Genomic DNA, 17202 nt, shown 5'->3' with positions numbered 1-17202 from the left:
AAGACTATCATAGCTCCTTCACCTCCAAAAAATGCGGAGTGAGTATACTTATAAATAAATCAATCCCCTTTCACTACATTCAGACACATAAGGACGTAGAGTGGTGTTTTTTGGGCATATTTAGACTACTTTATGGCAAACCCACAACATTAATTAATGTATATGCCCCAAATACCCAGCAACTCCCATACTTTAAGAAAATATTTAGACTGATTAAAGATATATCTAAGGGTCTGGTCTTTATAGGGGGGATTTTAATATACCCATGTATCCAAATATTGACTGCTCAAATCCCAGACCCAATACCTCTAAACGCACACTCAGACATCTCTGGAAATCACTAAGAGACTGTAATTTGTACGACGTTTGGAGATTTATTAACTTAAATAAAGTAGACTACACATTTTTCTCTCCGCCAAATCGAACATATAGCCGACTTGACTACCTATTTAATAATCAAGTGGGCCTATCATATATAAAAGACGCATCAATCTCACACACTGTATGGTCAGACCACTCAGCTGAATCCTTTAAAATCACATGGCCAAATGCACAAGTAACCCATATATATGGAAATTGGATGATTCCTTGTTATTGGATGAATAAAGATACAAAAAATTTCAATCTACTCTACAAGAATTTTACACTTTCAACTCATTAACAGATAGTGACCCTCTTATAGTATGGGAGACACATAAATGCCTTATGAGAGGCGAATTTACAAAAGTAAAAGCGCAACTTAGGAAAGCAGAAAGATTGAAGTACTTCCAAATTGTCAGATTTATATAAATATAAACAAAACCAGACAGATCTCCAAAATACTAGAAATGCCCTACACAATATATTACTAAAAGAATACAAAAACACTTCGGTTAAAATTAAACAACATATTTTTTAGGAAAAAGAAAAAAAATTAATAGAGCAGGCAAACAATTGGCGCGGGCCCTTAAATTAAAAAAATGTAAAACTTTTGTCTATGAAATAAAAGCACCTAACACAAAACTATTTACCACCAAAGAGATTTTGCCCCAATTTGAAAATTATTATGCCCAACTATATAATATTTCACAAATGGAAACTAATACACCTTCTACCACAGAAATACAAAATTACTTCCCTACACTTAAGAAGGAACAAATAGAGGAATTAGATTCCCCATTTACCGCAGAGGAGATTACACAAGCAATAAAAGACTTCAACCTAGATAAAAGTCCAGGCCCAGATAGCTTCCCCACACAATATTATATAAAATTAGCTCCATCCCTAGTCCCACATTTATTAACGATTTTTAATATAGTTAAAAATAAACCATTCCCCCCAAGTATGCTAGAAGCACACATTACAGTGCTCCCAAAAGCAGGAAAGACTCCAGATACCCCTCAAAACTTTTGACCTATCTCACTTTTGAATGTGGACATAAAATTATTTGCAAAAATGTTGGCTTTAAGAATCAACAAATTCCTTCCACAACTTATTCATGTCAATTAAGTAGGTTTCACTCCGCATAGAGAAGCGAGGGACAATACGATCTAGATATTACATTTATTAGAATATGCGCAAACAAATACAATCCCCTCAATATTTTTAGCGATGGATGCCGAAAAGGCCTTCAATAGGTTAAATTGGGCCTTCCTAAAAAATACATTGAAACATTTCAGAATGGGAGGTACCATTATTGATAACATATTTACACTTTACGCTAAGCCTCAGGCTAGAAATAGACTGAATGACTCACTTTCAAATCAATTCATGATGGAACCCAGTAGGGATGTCCCCTTTCACCCCTATTGTTTGTATTGTCCATTGAAGTCATGGCTTCTGCCAAAACCCAAGTATTAGGGGCATTGAAATTCAAGACAAGTCTTACAAGATGGTGTTATACGCCGATGACGTCCTTATGTCCCTCAAATTCCCAACTCACTCCCTAGATGCTTTAGCTACGAAAATTATATTGTATAGTACACTACCAAATTTTAAAATTAACGTATCCAAATAAAAAATAATAGGAGTAAACATCCAAAAAACAGAACTACAGAAAATTGTTAACAAATACAAAATCCAGACACTTTCCAAAAAATATCTGGGCATCCAGATTTCGTGTGACCAGCAAATACTTTTCCAACTAAATTTCCTGATTGGGTAGAATAGATGGAGTACTTGGTGTACCTAATTTAATATACTACAGACAGGCGACTATACTCAATAGGGTGATTGATTGCTGTAAACATGGAAAAAATAAAGAATGGGTTAAACTAGAGCAGCTACTTTCTGTATGTGTTAATCTATGGGGGTATGCTGGGTTAATAAATCACATAGAAAATTAAATAAGGTTTTACCACAATTAGTGCAAGAAACACTTAAGAGTATGGGACCAAATTTCCAGCAAACCTACTGGAATCTCCTCAAACCCCCCCGCTCACCCCAACTCTGGGTAATCCTGAAATCCCAATAAAAAGTTCACCAATCATAAAAGACCATACAAGTCTCACTTCACTAATCTCTTTCTATAAGATTCTACACAATAGCAAATTAAAATCTAGGGAAGAGCTGATAGAAACAGCCCCACAGATAATAAATGATTGGTTTGCATTTCATCAAATCACTCACTATATGAAACATAGAATGGAAAATCCTTTTCGCTAATATGGGAAAGTCCCCCTCTTCCATAACTGAAATTAATCTAAAACTATTGTGTAGATGGTACCTAAAACCCTATAGATTTTTAAAAATATACCCTAACTGAGACAATAAATGCTGGAGAGAATGTGGGGAGGTGGGTATACTTATACACATTTGGTGGGCGTGTTCCATAACTGGAAAATACTGGGACAATATTAAGGTCGAAATAGAAAAAGTTATATCCTTTAAAATAGCAATGGACCCATTGATCCTGCTTTTCAATTATACCCCAAAAATAAAATGTAAGCTAAGATTAAGATTATTATACAGGGAGTGCAGAATTATTAGGCAAGTTGTATTTTTGAGGATTAATCTTATTATTGAACAAAAACCATGTTGTCAATGAACCCAAAAAACTCATTAATATCAAATCTGAATAGTTTTGGAAGTAGTTTTTAGTTTGTTTTTAGTTATAGCTATTTTAGGGGGATATCTGTGTGTGCAGGTGACTATTACTGTGCATAATTATTAGGCAACTTAACAAAAAACAAATATATACCCATTTCAATTATTTATTTTTACCAGTGAAACCAATATAACATCTCAACATTCACAAATATACATTTCTGACATTCAAAAACAAATCAGTGACCAATATAGCCACCTTTCTTTGCAAGGACACTCAAAAGCCTGCCATCCATGGATTCTGTCAGTGTTTTGATCTGTTCACCATCAACATTGCGTGCAGCAGCAACCACAGCCTCCCAGACACTGTTCAGAGAGGTGTACTGTTTTCCCTCCTTGTAAATCTCACATTTGATGATGGACCACAGGTTCTCAATGGGGTTCAGATCAGGTGAACAAGGAGGCCATGTCATTAGATTTTCTTCTTTTAAAACCCTTTCTTGCCAGCCACGCTGTGGAGTACTTGGACGCGTGTGATGGAGCATTGTCCTGCATGAAAATCATGTTTTTCTTGAAGGATGCAGACTTCTTCCTGTACCACTGCTTGAAGAAGGTGTCTTCCAGAAACTGGCAGTAGGACTGGGAGTTGAGCTTGACTCCATCCTCAACCCGAAAAGGCCCCACAAGCTCATCTTTGATGATACCAGCCCAAACCAGTACTCCACCTCCACCTTGCTGGCGTCTGAGTCGGACTGGAGCTCTCTGCCCTTTACCAATCCAGCCACGGGCCCATCAAGACTCACTCTCATTTCATCAGTCCATAAAACCTTAGAAAAATCAGTCTTGAGATATTTCTTGGCCCAGTCTTGACGTTTCAGCTTGTGTGTCTTGTTCAGTGGTGGTCGTCTTTCAGCCTTTCTTAACTTGGCCATGTCTCTGAGTATTGCACACCTTGTGCTTTTGGGCACTCCAGTGATGTTGCAGCTCTGAAATATGGCCAAACTGGTGGCAAGTGGCATCTTGGCAGCTGCACGCTTGACTTTTCTCAGTTCATGGGCAGTTATTTTGCGCCTTGGTTTTTCCACACGCTTCTTGCGACCCTGTTGACTATTTTGAATGAAACGCTTGATTGTTCGATGATCACGCTTCAGAAGCTTTGCAATTTTAAGAGTGCTGCATCTCTCTGCAAGATATCTCACTATTTTTTACTTTTCTGAGCCTGTCAAGTCCTTCTTTTGACCCATTTTGCCAAAGGAAAGGAAGTTGCCTAATAATTATGCACACCTGATATAGGGTGTTGATGTCATTAGACCACACCCCTTCTCATTACAGAGATGCACATCACCTAATATGCTTAATTGGTAGTAGGCTTTCGAGCCTATACAGCTTGGAGTAAGACAACATGCATAAAGAGGATGATGTGGTCAAAATACTCATTTGCCTAATAATTCTGCACTCCCTGTATATCATGACTAACGGAGCTAAACAGTTATTCCCACGCTTATGGAAAAAGTTGAATGCACCTAACATAAAAGAGTGGAGTGAACATTTTACCATAACATGAGATAAACACTTTCAGCAGGGATCCGGGATATATCTGATTTATCAGAAAATTTTTCTTGTAGTGGCTAGAAAATGTAGTATAACTACTGTTTTTTTCCCTCTCTTCTGTATCTTTTTAGGCCTCATAGATTGTGATACATAAAGATAAAGTGCTTAAACCACTCTGTGTAATTATAATGCATGTACCTTTTATTTGAATATATTGCTTTTGTTCCAGTATTAAGCTTTAGATATCAGAAACATTCCTGTAAAGGAAGAAGAGGGGCTTCCAGCAGAATATCAAGTATCATAGGTGGACCCTAAGGCAGTGTAACATAGCTTTTTGAAGGATGGATATGAGCTAATGCCTGAAAAACACTGTATGGCTACCGCCCCTTGATTCCATTCAATTCCTTTAATAGCTTGGATAGCAGAAACTTGGATGTTTAATGTCCTGGAAGTCCTGTAGTATATTGAAGATCTACACTTTTTCTGCGGCTGAAGAAAAGTTTTGGTACAAGAAGCTTGTATATCTAGATCATATGCCTGAAGAAACGGCGCAGAGGTCGCCCAAGAAACGCGTTGCAGTTTGGTGATACTATATTGTACAATTTTTATTATACATAACAAAGCAGCTGATTTTGGAGTCTTTTTAGCCAAGCACTTATTTGTTTCATCTCAACAGCCTGATATAGTGAGCTGGGTCACTACTAACAGTCCAGCCTGTGTGTTTGGCACTTGTTAAGTGCTATTCCGAATGTGAGACCCTGAGCTTCTGTGGGAACTGTTATCTTGAGGGCCACACTATCTTTGGTTTATCTGCACTAGGAGGCGTCCTTTTCTATTTCACTTTATTCTAGTATATCTAGTTGTTGCAGCCTTGACCATTCAACAACCAAGCAGAAAATCCTTAAAATGTTGCACTGTTACAGTTATTGCTCTTACTATATTAATAACTTCCACTTAATCTAAATAAAAGAATGAATAATAAATATGCCTCATATAAAAACACCTATATCCAAAAAACAAACATCAAGAACTTTCTTGTCCATAGTTTTATTCCCTTAGAGCCATAGCTCATTAGGTGAACATAACCACAACTTGCTTCACAGAAGCTTGCTCAGCAGTTCCAACTACAGCACAGACTCATAGAATTGCTTGAAAATCGATCTCTATAGTCTGACTTCAAATTAACATATTGGCCAAATTGTGCCATCTGTCACCAATCATAAGCTATAAATGTGAATCGCTTCACAATTCCATGTTGCTTCTAGGCATGCCACTTATTTTCAAAACTATCTTCTGCGTTTCCCTGTTTGTTTTCTGTGATTGAAACTTACAAACCCTCATAAAGTTTGTAGCAAAAATATACATTAATGAAAACAAGAATTACTTGTGTAATATAAGAGAATACGACAATTAACCAGATTATTCATCTGGGTCTAGTGATGAATTTTTGTTTTCATGCATCATGAGGATTGAACATCAATAGATTTATACAGGGTTTTTCGACTTCTATGAGCTAACAAATGTATGTGTGTACATGTGGAGAACAGAAATAAAAAACCCTGAAGACATGAGAAGTTTGAGCCATTTTCAAGTCTGTTAGTGGGCGTTAAGTTTACATATATCCACATTGAGAAAGAGGCAATCTTGATATTGATAAATTGGCTGTTATGATGGGCCAGGAAATGTTATTTGTACACCATGTAAAAAAAGAAAATTTATGCTTACCTGATAAATGTATTTCTTTTTTGACACGATGAGTCCACGGATCATCTAATTACTATTGGGAATTGCACTCCTGCCCAGCAGGAGGTGGCAAAGAGCACCACAGCATAGCTGTTAAATATCACCTCCCTTCCCTCCCAAACCAGTCATTCAACCAAAGTAAAGGAGAGAAAGGAAGTAACAAGGTGCAGAGGTGTCTGAAGTTTATTATAACCAACATCCTGTCTAACAAAAACAGGGCGGGCCGTGAACCCGTCGTGTCAAAAAAGAAATACATTTATCAGGTAAGCATAAATTTTCTTTTCTTTTAAATGACACGATGAGTCCACGGATCATCTAATTACTATTGGGAATCAATACCCAAGCTAGAGTACACAGATGATACGGGAGGGACAAGACAGGGAACCTAAACGGAAGGCACCACCCAAAAGCGGCCTCAGCCAAGGCAAAAGTGTCAAATTTGTAGAATTTTGAAAAAGTGTGAAGAGAGGACCAAGTTGCAGCCTTTCAAATCTGTTCCACCGAAGCTTCATTCTTGAATGCCCATGAGGAAGCAACAGCCCTCGTGGAGTGAGCCGTAACTCTCTCTGGAGGCTGCTGTCCAGCAGTCTCATATGCAAAACGTATGATACTCTTCAGACAAAAAGAAAAGAGAAGTAGCCGGAGCTTTCTGTCCCTGACGTTTTCCTGAAAAAAAAACCACAAACAATGCAGAAGACTGACGAAAATCCTTAGTCGTCTGCAGGTAAAACTTTAAGGCAAGAACCACGTCCAAATTGTGCAGAAGCCCTTCCTTCTGAGAGGTAGGATTAGGACACAAGGAAGGAACAACAATCTCCTGATTAATGTTCCGATCAGAAACAACCTTAGAAAGAAATCCTAACTTAGTATGTAAAACTACCTTATCTGAATGAAAAATAAGGTAAGGAGACTCGTACTGCAATGCCGAGAGTTCTGACACTCTGCTAGCAGAAGAAATAGCAACAAGAAATAAAACTTTCCAAGATAACAACTTAATATCTAAGGAATGCATAGGCTCAAATGGAGCCCCTTGAAGAACTTTAAGAACTAAATTAAGACTCCATGGAGGAGTAACTGGCTTGAACACAGGCCTGATCCTGACCAAGGCCTGACAAAATGATTGTACATCTGGAACATCTGCCAGACGCTTGTGTAACAAAATAGATAAGGCAGAAATTTGACCCTTTAGGGAACTTGTCGATAATCCTTTCTCCGAACCCTCTTGTAGAAAGGACAAAATTCTAGGAATCCTGACTCTACTCCAGGAGTAGCCCTTGGATTCACACCAATAGAGATATTTACGCCATATCTTATGATAAATCCTTCTAGTTACAGGTTTACGAGCCTGAATCATGGTCTCTATAACCGATTCTGAAAAGCCCGCTTGGATAAAATTAAACGTTCAATCTCCAAGCAGTCAGCTTCAGAGAAACTAGATTTGGATGAAGGAAGGGTCCTTGAAGTAGATTGTCCTTCCTCAACGGAAGTCTCCAAGGTGGTAGAGATGACATGTCCAGATCTGCATACCAAATCCTGCGAGGCCAAGCTGGTGCAATGAGGATCACCAAAGCCCTCTCCTGCATGATTCGAGCAATGACCCGAGGAAGAAGAGCAAATGGAGGAAATAGGTGTGCTAGACTGAAGGCCCAAGGTGCCGCCAGGGCATCTATCAGTACCGCTTGAGGGTCCCTGGACCTCGACCCGTACCTCGGAAGCTTGGCATTCTGCCGAGATGCCATGAGATCCAATTCCGGCTGGAGGTTTTTTGAAGGTTCAGAGCATCCCCAGAGCAGATTTACTTACTACTAAGACATCAACTAAATCTAGAGGGAACAGTGAAATAACCTTTGTCACCACCTATTCTAATCAGTACAGGGAAGTTTGTGAGATCATAAGGAGGAACCTGCCAATTTTGAAGGCTGATGATGCCCTTAAGAATGTGGTTGACGAGGGTTGCTTATTTGTCTCCAAAAGAAATGTGACCATTGGAAATCTTGTCTCACCTAGCGCCCTTAGAAAACCACCTAAGCAGAGTAGCTGGCTGAGCTGTAAAGGACACTATAAGTGTGGCCTACATAGCTGTATTGCTTGTAGTCACACTACAAGTAGTAAAGTGTTCCAGTCTAATTATACACAAAGAGTCTTTGATTGTAATTACTGCACAAATTGTCGATCAGAATTTGCAGCTTACGTTATAACATGTACCTCCTGTGAGAAGCAATATGTAGGGTGTACTACACGTGAGGCCAGAGAGCGCATACGTGAACACCTTAATGACATCGAGAGAGGGAGGATAGCGACAGGTGCATCTAAGCATTTCATATATGAGCATGACGGAAGCGTCAAGACATTTACTTGGATGATTATAGATTTAATCAAGAATAAACCAAGGGGAGGGAGTAGGACTATGGAGTTGTATAAAAAGGAAGCCTTTTGGATTTTCAAATTGTATACACGCAGTCCGAATGGCATGAATATAGAGGGAGATTTGATTAATTACTGGTATTAGTCATCTCCCCTAATACTACCCTACTACTTCATACTCCCCGATCATTCTCAGTATTAAATTTTATAATCACCAATTATTGTTTTATTGAGCAAAAGTATTGAGTTTAGATTTAGTTGGGACAACATTCTTTGGACTGCACTTTCTTAGTGTCAATTTATTTATTTTAGGTATTCATTGAGGTTGTATTAATTCTCTAGTATGTATAATATCTTTTATAATACAGCATGGATAACAACAATTTAAGTGTATAGTGAACAAGTGAATTAAGTAGAGACCCAGTAGCATTATGCTAGATGGCATGATTGGATGGTGCTTTTTATAAGCTATTAACTATGCCATTCAAGCTGAGTCCGCAGTGCTTATAGCCAAAACCAAATGTTCTTTATATACACACTTTTAGTTAGTTTGTTCGAGACAGTAAGTGATGAATAGACACACTAAGTACAGACAAAGGAACCTAACAATGTAAATAAAACTTTACTCATTATACTGCTTATCTCATACATCCGATATATAGGGTAGCAGATTTATCAATTGCCATCTAAGCACAGACAGCCAATGAAATTAAGGAGGGTGGTATAAAGCCGCCCCATTTACTGTGACTAAAGTGTCTATGATTAAGGCCAGTCAAGGTCGAAACATGTCAGACTAGTCTACCCTTGTCTGCGCTATGTTTTTAAAGCTTGTTGCCTAATTTTAAATGAAGAAATAAAGCTCCAGTTTGTTTTACCTACCCGGTTTCTTTTTGGTTGATTTTTCATCTGGAACATCTGCCAGACGCTTGTGTAACAAAATAGATAAGGCAGAAATTTGACCCTTTAGGGAACTTGTCGATAATCCTTTCTCCAAACCCTCTTGTAGAAAGGACAAAATTCTAGGAATCCTGACTCTACTCCAGGAGTAGCCCTTGGATTCACACCAATAGAGATATTTACGCCATATCTTATGATAAATCCTTCTAGTTACAGGTTTACGAACCTGAATCATGGTCTCTATAACCGATTCTGAAAAGCCCGCTTGGATAAAATTAAACGTTCAATCTCCAAGCAGTCAGCTTCAGGGAAACTAGATTTGGATGAAAGAAGGGTCCTTGAAGTAGATTGTCCTTCCTCAACGGAAGTCTCCAAGGTGGTAGAGACGACATGTCCACCAGATCTGCATACCAAATCCTGCGAGGCCAAGCTGGTGCAATGAGGATCACCAAAGCCCTCTCCTGCATGATTCGAGCAATGACCCGAGGAAGAAGAGCAAATGGAGGAAATAGGTATGCTAGACTGAAGGCCCACGGTGCCGCCAGGGCATCTATCAGTACCGCTTGAGGGTCCCTGGACCTCGACCCGTACCTCGGAAGCTTGGCATTCTGCCGAGATGCCATGAGATCCAATTCTGGCTGACCCCATTTGAGGATCAGGCAGGAAAACACTTCCAGATGGAGTTCCCACTCCCCCGGATGAAAGGTCTGCCTGCTGACGAAGTCCGCCTCCCAGTTGTCCACTCCTGGGATGTGGATTGCCGACAGACAGTAAGAGTGGGTTTCCGCCCACTGAATTATTTTGGTTACCTCTGTCATCGCTAAGGAACTTCTTGTTCCTCCCTGATGATTGATGTAAGCCACTGAAGTTATGTTGTCCGACTTGAACCTGATAAACTGGACTGAGGCTAACTGGGGCCAGGCCAGAAGAGCATTGAAGACCGCTCTCAGCTCCAGAATGTTTATAGGTAGAACAAACTCTGACTGAATGCAAACTCCCTGAGCCTTTAGGGAGCCTCAGGCTGCTCCCCATCCTAGAAGACTGGCGTCTGTTGTTACAATCACCCAAGATGGCCTGCGAAAGCAGGTTCCCTGGGAGAGATGATCTAGCGACAACTACCAGTATTTGAGGAGACAAGTCCGCAAAATCTCTGTTCCATTGCCTGAGCATGTTTAACTGCAGAGGTCTGAGGTGAAACCGAGCAAACGGGATGATGTCCATTGCCGCCACCATCAGCCCGATTGCACTGAGCCACTGATGGCCGAGGAGTGGACTGCAGAGCTAGACAAGTATTGAAAATCTTTGATTTCCTGACTTCTGTCAGAAAAATCTTCATTGATAGGGAATCTATTATTGTTCCTAAGAAAGATACCCTTGTGTTTGGAACTATGGAGCTCTTTTCCAAATTTACCTTCCAACCATGAGATCGCAGGAAGGATAACATTTCCATGTGGAATCTTGCTTGTTGTAAGAATGACGCCTGGACCAGGATGTCATCCAGATAGGGCGCCACTGCAATGCCCCGTAACCGCCAACAGCGATCCCAGAACCTTTGAGAAAATTCTGGGAGCTGTGGCAAGACCGAAGGGCGGAGCCACGAATTGGAAGTCTTTGGCTAGAAAGGCAAATCTTAGAAACTTGTGATGATCCATGTGAATAGGAACATGCAGGTACGCATCCTTTAAATCCACTGTTGTCATGAATTGACCCTCTTGGACCAAAGGAAAAATGGAACAAATAGTTTCCATCTTGAAGGACAGTACTCTGAGGAATTTGTTTAGACTCTTGAGATCTAAAATTGGTCTAAAGGTTCCCTCTTTTTTGGGAACCACGAACAGATTGGAATAAAATCCCTGACCATGTTCCTGTATCGGAACAGGAACTATTACTCACAGGTCGGAAAGGTCTCTTACACAGGGTAAGAATGCCTCTCTTTTGTCACGTCTACAGATAATCTTGAAAGCAGAAACCTGCCTCTGGGAGGAAAACTTTTGAACTCTAGTTTGTATCCCTGGGACAGTATGTCTACAGCCCAGGGATCCGGAACATCTCAAACCCAAGCCTGATCGAAGAAGGAAAGTCTGCCCCCTACAAGATCCGGTCCCGGATCTGGGGAATGCCCTTCATGCTGTCTTTAATTCAATAGCAGGCTTCTTGGATTGTTTCCCCTTATTCCAAGACTGAATGGGTCTCCATCATGGTCTTCCCCTTGTAAGGAATCTCTAGAAGCTTAGACTTAGAGGATACATCTGCAGACCAAGGCTTTAACCATAAGGCTCTGTGCACTAGAACAGAGAAACCTGAAATCTTTGCTCCCAGTTTGATAACTTGAAGGGAAGCATCCGTAATAAAGGAATTAGCCAACTTAAGAGCTTTTATCCTATCCTGGATCTCACTCACATCAGACAACGCATCAAACCAATATGCTGCCACACTGGTGACGGTAGCAATGCACACAGCTGGTTGCCATTGTAGACTTTGGTGTACATACATCTTTTTGAGAAACCCCTTGTCCATAGGATCTTTAAAAGCACAACTATCCTCTATAGGTATAGTAGTTCTCTTAGCCAGAGTGGAAACCGCTCCTTATACCTTGGGGACTGTTTGCCAAGCCTCCTTGACAGAGTCAGCTATGGGGAACATCTTTTTAAATATAGGAGATGGAGAAAAAGGGATACCCGGTCTCTCCCACTCCTTAGTAATGATCTCAGAAGCTCGGTCTGGTAACGGAAAAACATCTATCGAGGAAGGTACCTCAAAATATTTGTTAAGCTTACTGGATTTCTTAGGATTAATAATGACCATGGAGTCGCTGTCGTTCAATGAAGCTAAAACCACCTTAATTAGCAGACGGAGGTGTTCTAGCTTAAACCTAAAGGATACCACTTCAGTATCAGTAAAAGGAATTACACTGTTAGAATCTGAAATTTCACCTTCAGATGCTACTACGGTATCCCCTCAGGCTTCTGGGAGGGGGCATCCATAATAGCAATAACTGCCTCAGAAACCTCGCTTACTGAATGTCTGATTTTCCTCTTATGCTTTCCCTGCAACATAGGAAAAGCAGAAAACGCATATGAAACTGCAGAAGACATGAGGAAGTAACCCCAACTGGAGTTAAAGAGGAAGTGCAGGGCACTGCATGTGAGGGCGGTAAAATTTGGGACGCTTGAGGAGAAAGCTACGGCATATATTGAACATTATCATTGGATTCCTGAACAGCATCCTCCTTAGAAAATGTTGGCTCAGGAAAAATGTTATTCCTGTAACTTAAAGTCCTCTCAATACAAGAGGAACAAAAGGGAATCAAAGCACAAAGAGCAGGTGACATTTTGCAAAGCCTCTTGGTCCATTCTGACTTTTAATGGATCAAATTAGCAATAATAAGGGCAATTTTTAATAAAAAGAAAAATTGACAAAAAACGTTACTGTCTCTTTAAAATTTAAACCGCAACTTTTTTACTCTTAAACTGCAGAATGCGGTAAACCGATAATCAGCCAAAAATAAAATACACCTCTACATCTCAGCTCTATGCTGAGGTGCCTACCTGCCCTGTAACACTGAAGAAAAGACAATTTAGCAATCTAAACGATCCGGATTCCAGCAGGAGACGATACTAGTCGAGTTCCGCTCCTAGAATCGCTTGCTTCTTATAACACATGCACTTCTAGTTGGCCTGAACTCTGTCACCTCCATACACACTGTAATGAAAATGGCGCGTAATGCTAAGATTACCGCCTCACTTAGCTCCGCCCCTCGTGGGCGTCTCTAACTAACAATCTCCTTGTCGGTAATTATCAAGTTTAACTGCTGGGAGAAGTGGAACCACCACAGTATATTCAATAAGCAGCAATCTCAGCCCCAGTGCCTGCCATGCTGTCTAAGAGTTCTCTCCAGTAAGGCGAGATAAAATGTCCCCAGAGAAATAAAGAGCTTTACATGAAACGGCCCTTTCTTTCCTCCTTTGAAAATAAAGTGCCCACTTTTTCTGTGTGAAGTCTTCTCAGAAATAATTAAAGTCAGCACTTACCTGACCAATCTGCCTGACAGCAGGGCAGCTCACCCGGCTTGAGAGGTCCTCTCCCTCACATAGGCCTGTGGAAACAAAAAGGACTGAGTATTCCCCTCAGGCTTTCATAATCAAGGCAGCATAAAATCTATGAGAGGCGCACTGAGAAATATGTCCCACCAGTTCCCATTGCCACCACTGATCTACTGAAGAGACTGATATGGACTACGGCTACACCCTAGGACAAAGCAGGACAATCTTGCACCACTTTAAAAATAATAAACTCTTGATTGAAGAATCTTAACTAACACCTAACTTTACTACATCCTAGCTCTAACGTAGGCAAAGAGAATGACTGGGTTGGGAGGGAAGGGAGGTGATATTTAAAGGGACAGTATACTGTAAAATTGTTTTTCCCTTAATGTGTTTACAATTGCTTTTTTACCAACTGCAGAGTAAATGTATGAAAATTAGCTTTTTAAGGTTTATTTGTGTATATTAAAGCTCTGATTTTGTGTTTTGAAGCCACAACCTAATAAAATGGGCTGAGCTTGTAGGTATAATCAGATCTCATTACTTTATCCCATTGTGTACATATACCTGCTTCTTTATCTTATATCTGTCCATAAAACAATCACCAGTACTTGGAGAGAACAATGGGAAATAAACATTGTATTGCCTTATCTCTGCTATATCCCACTGGGAGTGTAATTTCTTCTGCTGGCTGTGTTTACAAAGCTTATCTATAGCTTGGACCTGCGGCCACAAACTTTCAGAATAGGTGGCGATACCACATGCTAAAGCAACTATTTCAAATGCCAATATAAGGGTAAAGGAGCTACTTGTAAACAATTTAAAACACTCCAGAAGGTAAAGTGGATCATTGGAAACAAATTAAAGGGGAGAAATTTTTGAGTAAACTGTCCCTGTAACAGCTTTGTTGTGGTGCTATTTGCCACCTCCTGTAGGGCAGGAGTGATATTTCCAATAGTAATTAGATGATCAGTGGACTCATTGTGTCATTAAAAAGAAAGTGCATAATACATATATCATAGAACATAACTAGCCGTCTAGTAAGCAATCCTACAATGCTAACATAGTTTCACTAGCCTACTGGGTATGTGCAGATGTATTTACCTGTCCACATCAGAAGGTGACAGATTAATTTCAGAACGATCAGTTAGTTGCTCAGACCGAGCTTTATATCCCATTTCATAGTATAAAAACTTCTTTGCAGTTTCTAGTTCTTCCTGAAGAATAAAAACAAAAGCAAAAAGGGTTAATAATGGATTAAATATGCATTTGCCTTTTTCACATCACAGAATTGTAAAAAACAGCCCTAACTAAAAGTGGTAGCTTGATACATTTCCTATTTCTTTATTTTCCTTTACGGACATAGGGGCCGATTTATTAAACATCTGTTAGACATGATCCGCTCTGCATTTAGCATTGCACAAGTAGTTCTGGTGAACTGCTTGTGCAATGCCGCCCCCTGCAGATTAGTGGCCAATCGGCTGCTAGCAGAGGGTGTCAATCAACCCGATCATATCTGATCCGGTTGATTGCTGTCTGCTGCTCAGCGCTGCTTTTTAACTGCTGTTTCGAGGGGCCATTCGGTCCTTGATAATTTGGCCCCATACATTTAAAACTATTAGATTTCCTTTTCTCGATAACCTGCCTATGGAGGACAGGGCCATTAAAAGTTCCATATATAATATACAGAATGCACTATGACCTGAGACTAAAAATAACAGCTGTTCTCTAAAATGATATTGTGTGCTCTAGCTGTAATCCCTGAACATTTCTATTAACAGATGATGGACATGTTAATCTTCTCATGCTCGGATAACAATCTTAAATAAAGAATTACATTCCTTGTCAGCTTATTCCGAATGGTTTTTGCCTCATTTAAAATGAATGTATATGGCTAACAATTGCTAATTTGATCCCATGATAACATTAGTAATAATCAATAGACATTTACAATCCTTAACAGCAACAACAGGATAATTGCCTGCTAACGGTAACAGCTGTAACTCCTTTACAGTCTATAAAATCAACTCACCACCTGAGAAAATGATTTTGCAGTTAATCATAATTGGTTTAATGAGTCAGGATCTATTAACCATTTTACTGCCAGAGAAAGCTGCAACTCATTGCTCTTGTAGCCAAAGCATTTTAAAGGGACATTGTACACTATATATTTTCTTTGCATAAAAGTTTTGTAGATGATTCATTTATATAGACCATACAGGGTTTCTATAGTTTTGCTTATTTTTAAATAACTGCTGATTTTCAGCCTTCTAACAAAGCCCCAAGGTTTCAGAAGTATACTGTTGTCTACCTACTCCAGCTTTCTCCTGTGTTTGTAAATGGTCTTTTCATATGAAGGGGAGGGTGGACAGTGTCTACTCTTTTTGTTTTTTAGCCCATTTCAGTGGGTGTCCCAGGTTAACCTCATCAACAGTGCTAAACTGGGAGCTTCTTTCTTTTATACTTTTTTAGATCTTTTATACTGGATTTTTAGATCATTATCTGTGCATATTATTCTTTATAGTAGTGTCTATTACATGCCGTTTATATGAAAATTGGTGTATACTGTCCCTTTAATTCCACAGAAAGTTTGTACCTCAGCACCATGCTCAGATAAATGAGCTGTATTAAACTGTCATAAAGCTAAATTAAAGGAAGTGGGCATGCAAACATAATAATAATACACTATTCGGGTATAGGTAAAATGTTATTCCTTAAAACAAGAAATTCTACTTAGGAACAAAAGAAAAATGTAAAACAATAAAGGATGCTCTATAATTCCTAGAAATTATCTGAAAGACGTTTTAAAAAATAGAAGTACCAATTTAGAACACAAAACATGATATATAAAAAACATAATTTATGCTTACCTGATAAATTTATTTCTCTTGTAGTGTGTTCAGTCCACGGGTCATCTATTACTTATGGAATATATTCTCTCCCCAACAGGAAATTGCAAGAGGATCACCCAATCAGAGCTGCTACATAGCTCCTCCCCTCACATGTCATATTCAGTCATTCGACCAAAACAAGACGAGAAAGGAGGAACCATAGGGTGCAGTGGTGACTGAAGTATTAAATAAAATTTAGATCTGCCTTAAAAAGACAGGGCGGGCCGTGGACTGAACACACTACAAGAGAAATAAATTTATCAGGTAAGCATAAATTATGTTTTCTCTTGTTAAGTGTGTTCAGTCCACGGGTCATCCATTACTTATGGGATACCAATACCAAAGCCAAGTACACGGATGATGGGAGGGACAAGGCAGGCACTTAAACGGAAGGAACCACTGCCTGTAGAGCCTTTCTCCCAAAAACAGCCTCCGAAGAAGCAAAAGTGTCAAATTTGTAAAATTTTTAAAAAGTGTGAAGCGAAGACCAAGTCGCAGCCTTGCAAATCTGTTCAACAGAAGCCTCATTCTTAAAGGCCCAGGTGGAAGCCACAGCTCTAGTGGAATGAGCTGTAATTCTTTCAGGGGCTGCTGTCCAGCAGTCTCATAGGCTAAACGTATTATGCTACGAAGCCAAAAGGAGAGGTTGCCGAAGCTTTTTGACCTCTCCTCTGTCCAGAGTAAACGAC

At 39.7% G+C, this 17202-nt stretch overlaps 1 protein-coding gene across 1 annotated transcript in view; it reads right to left on the bottom strand.

Moving 5' to 3' along the window:
• Nucleotides 1–17202, bottom strand: part of GPD2 (glycerol-3-phosphate dehydrogenase 2) — a gene marked incomplete in the record, with an annotated part of 636690 nt that overhangs the window by 73270 nt on the left and 546218 nt on the right. The window contains 1 exon segment of the mRNA XM_053698314.1: nucleotides 14727–14839. Within this exon segment, the coding sequence (XP_053554289.1) occupies nucleotides 14727–14839 (113 nt within the window).

Source organism: Bombina bombina, chromosome 1, assembly GCF_027579735.1.
Source record: "Bombina bombina isolate aBomBom1 chromosome 1, aBomBom1.pri, whole genome shotgun sequence".
NCBI classification, from domain to species: Eukaryota; Metazoa; Chordata; class Amphibia; order Anura; family Bombinatoridae; genus Bombina; species Bombina bombina.
Note: the sequence above shows the minus strand (reverse complement) of the source record. Positions and strands in the feature narration are given on the sequence as shown.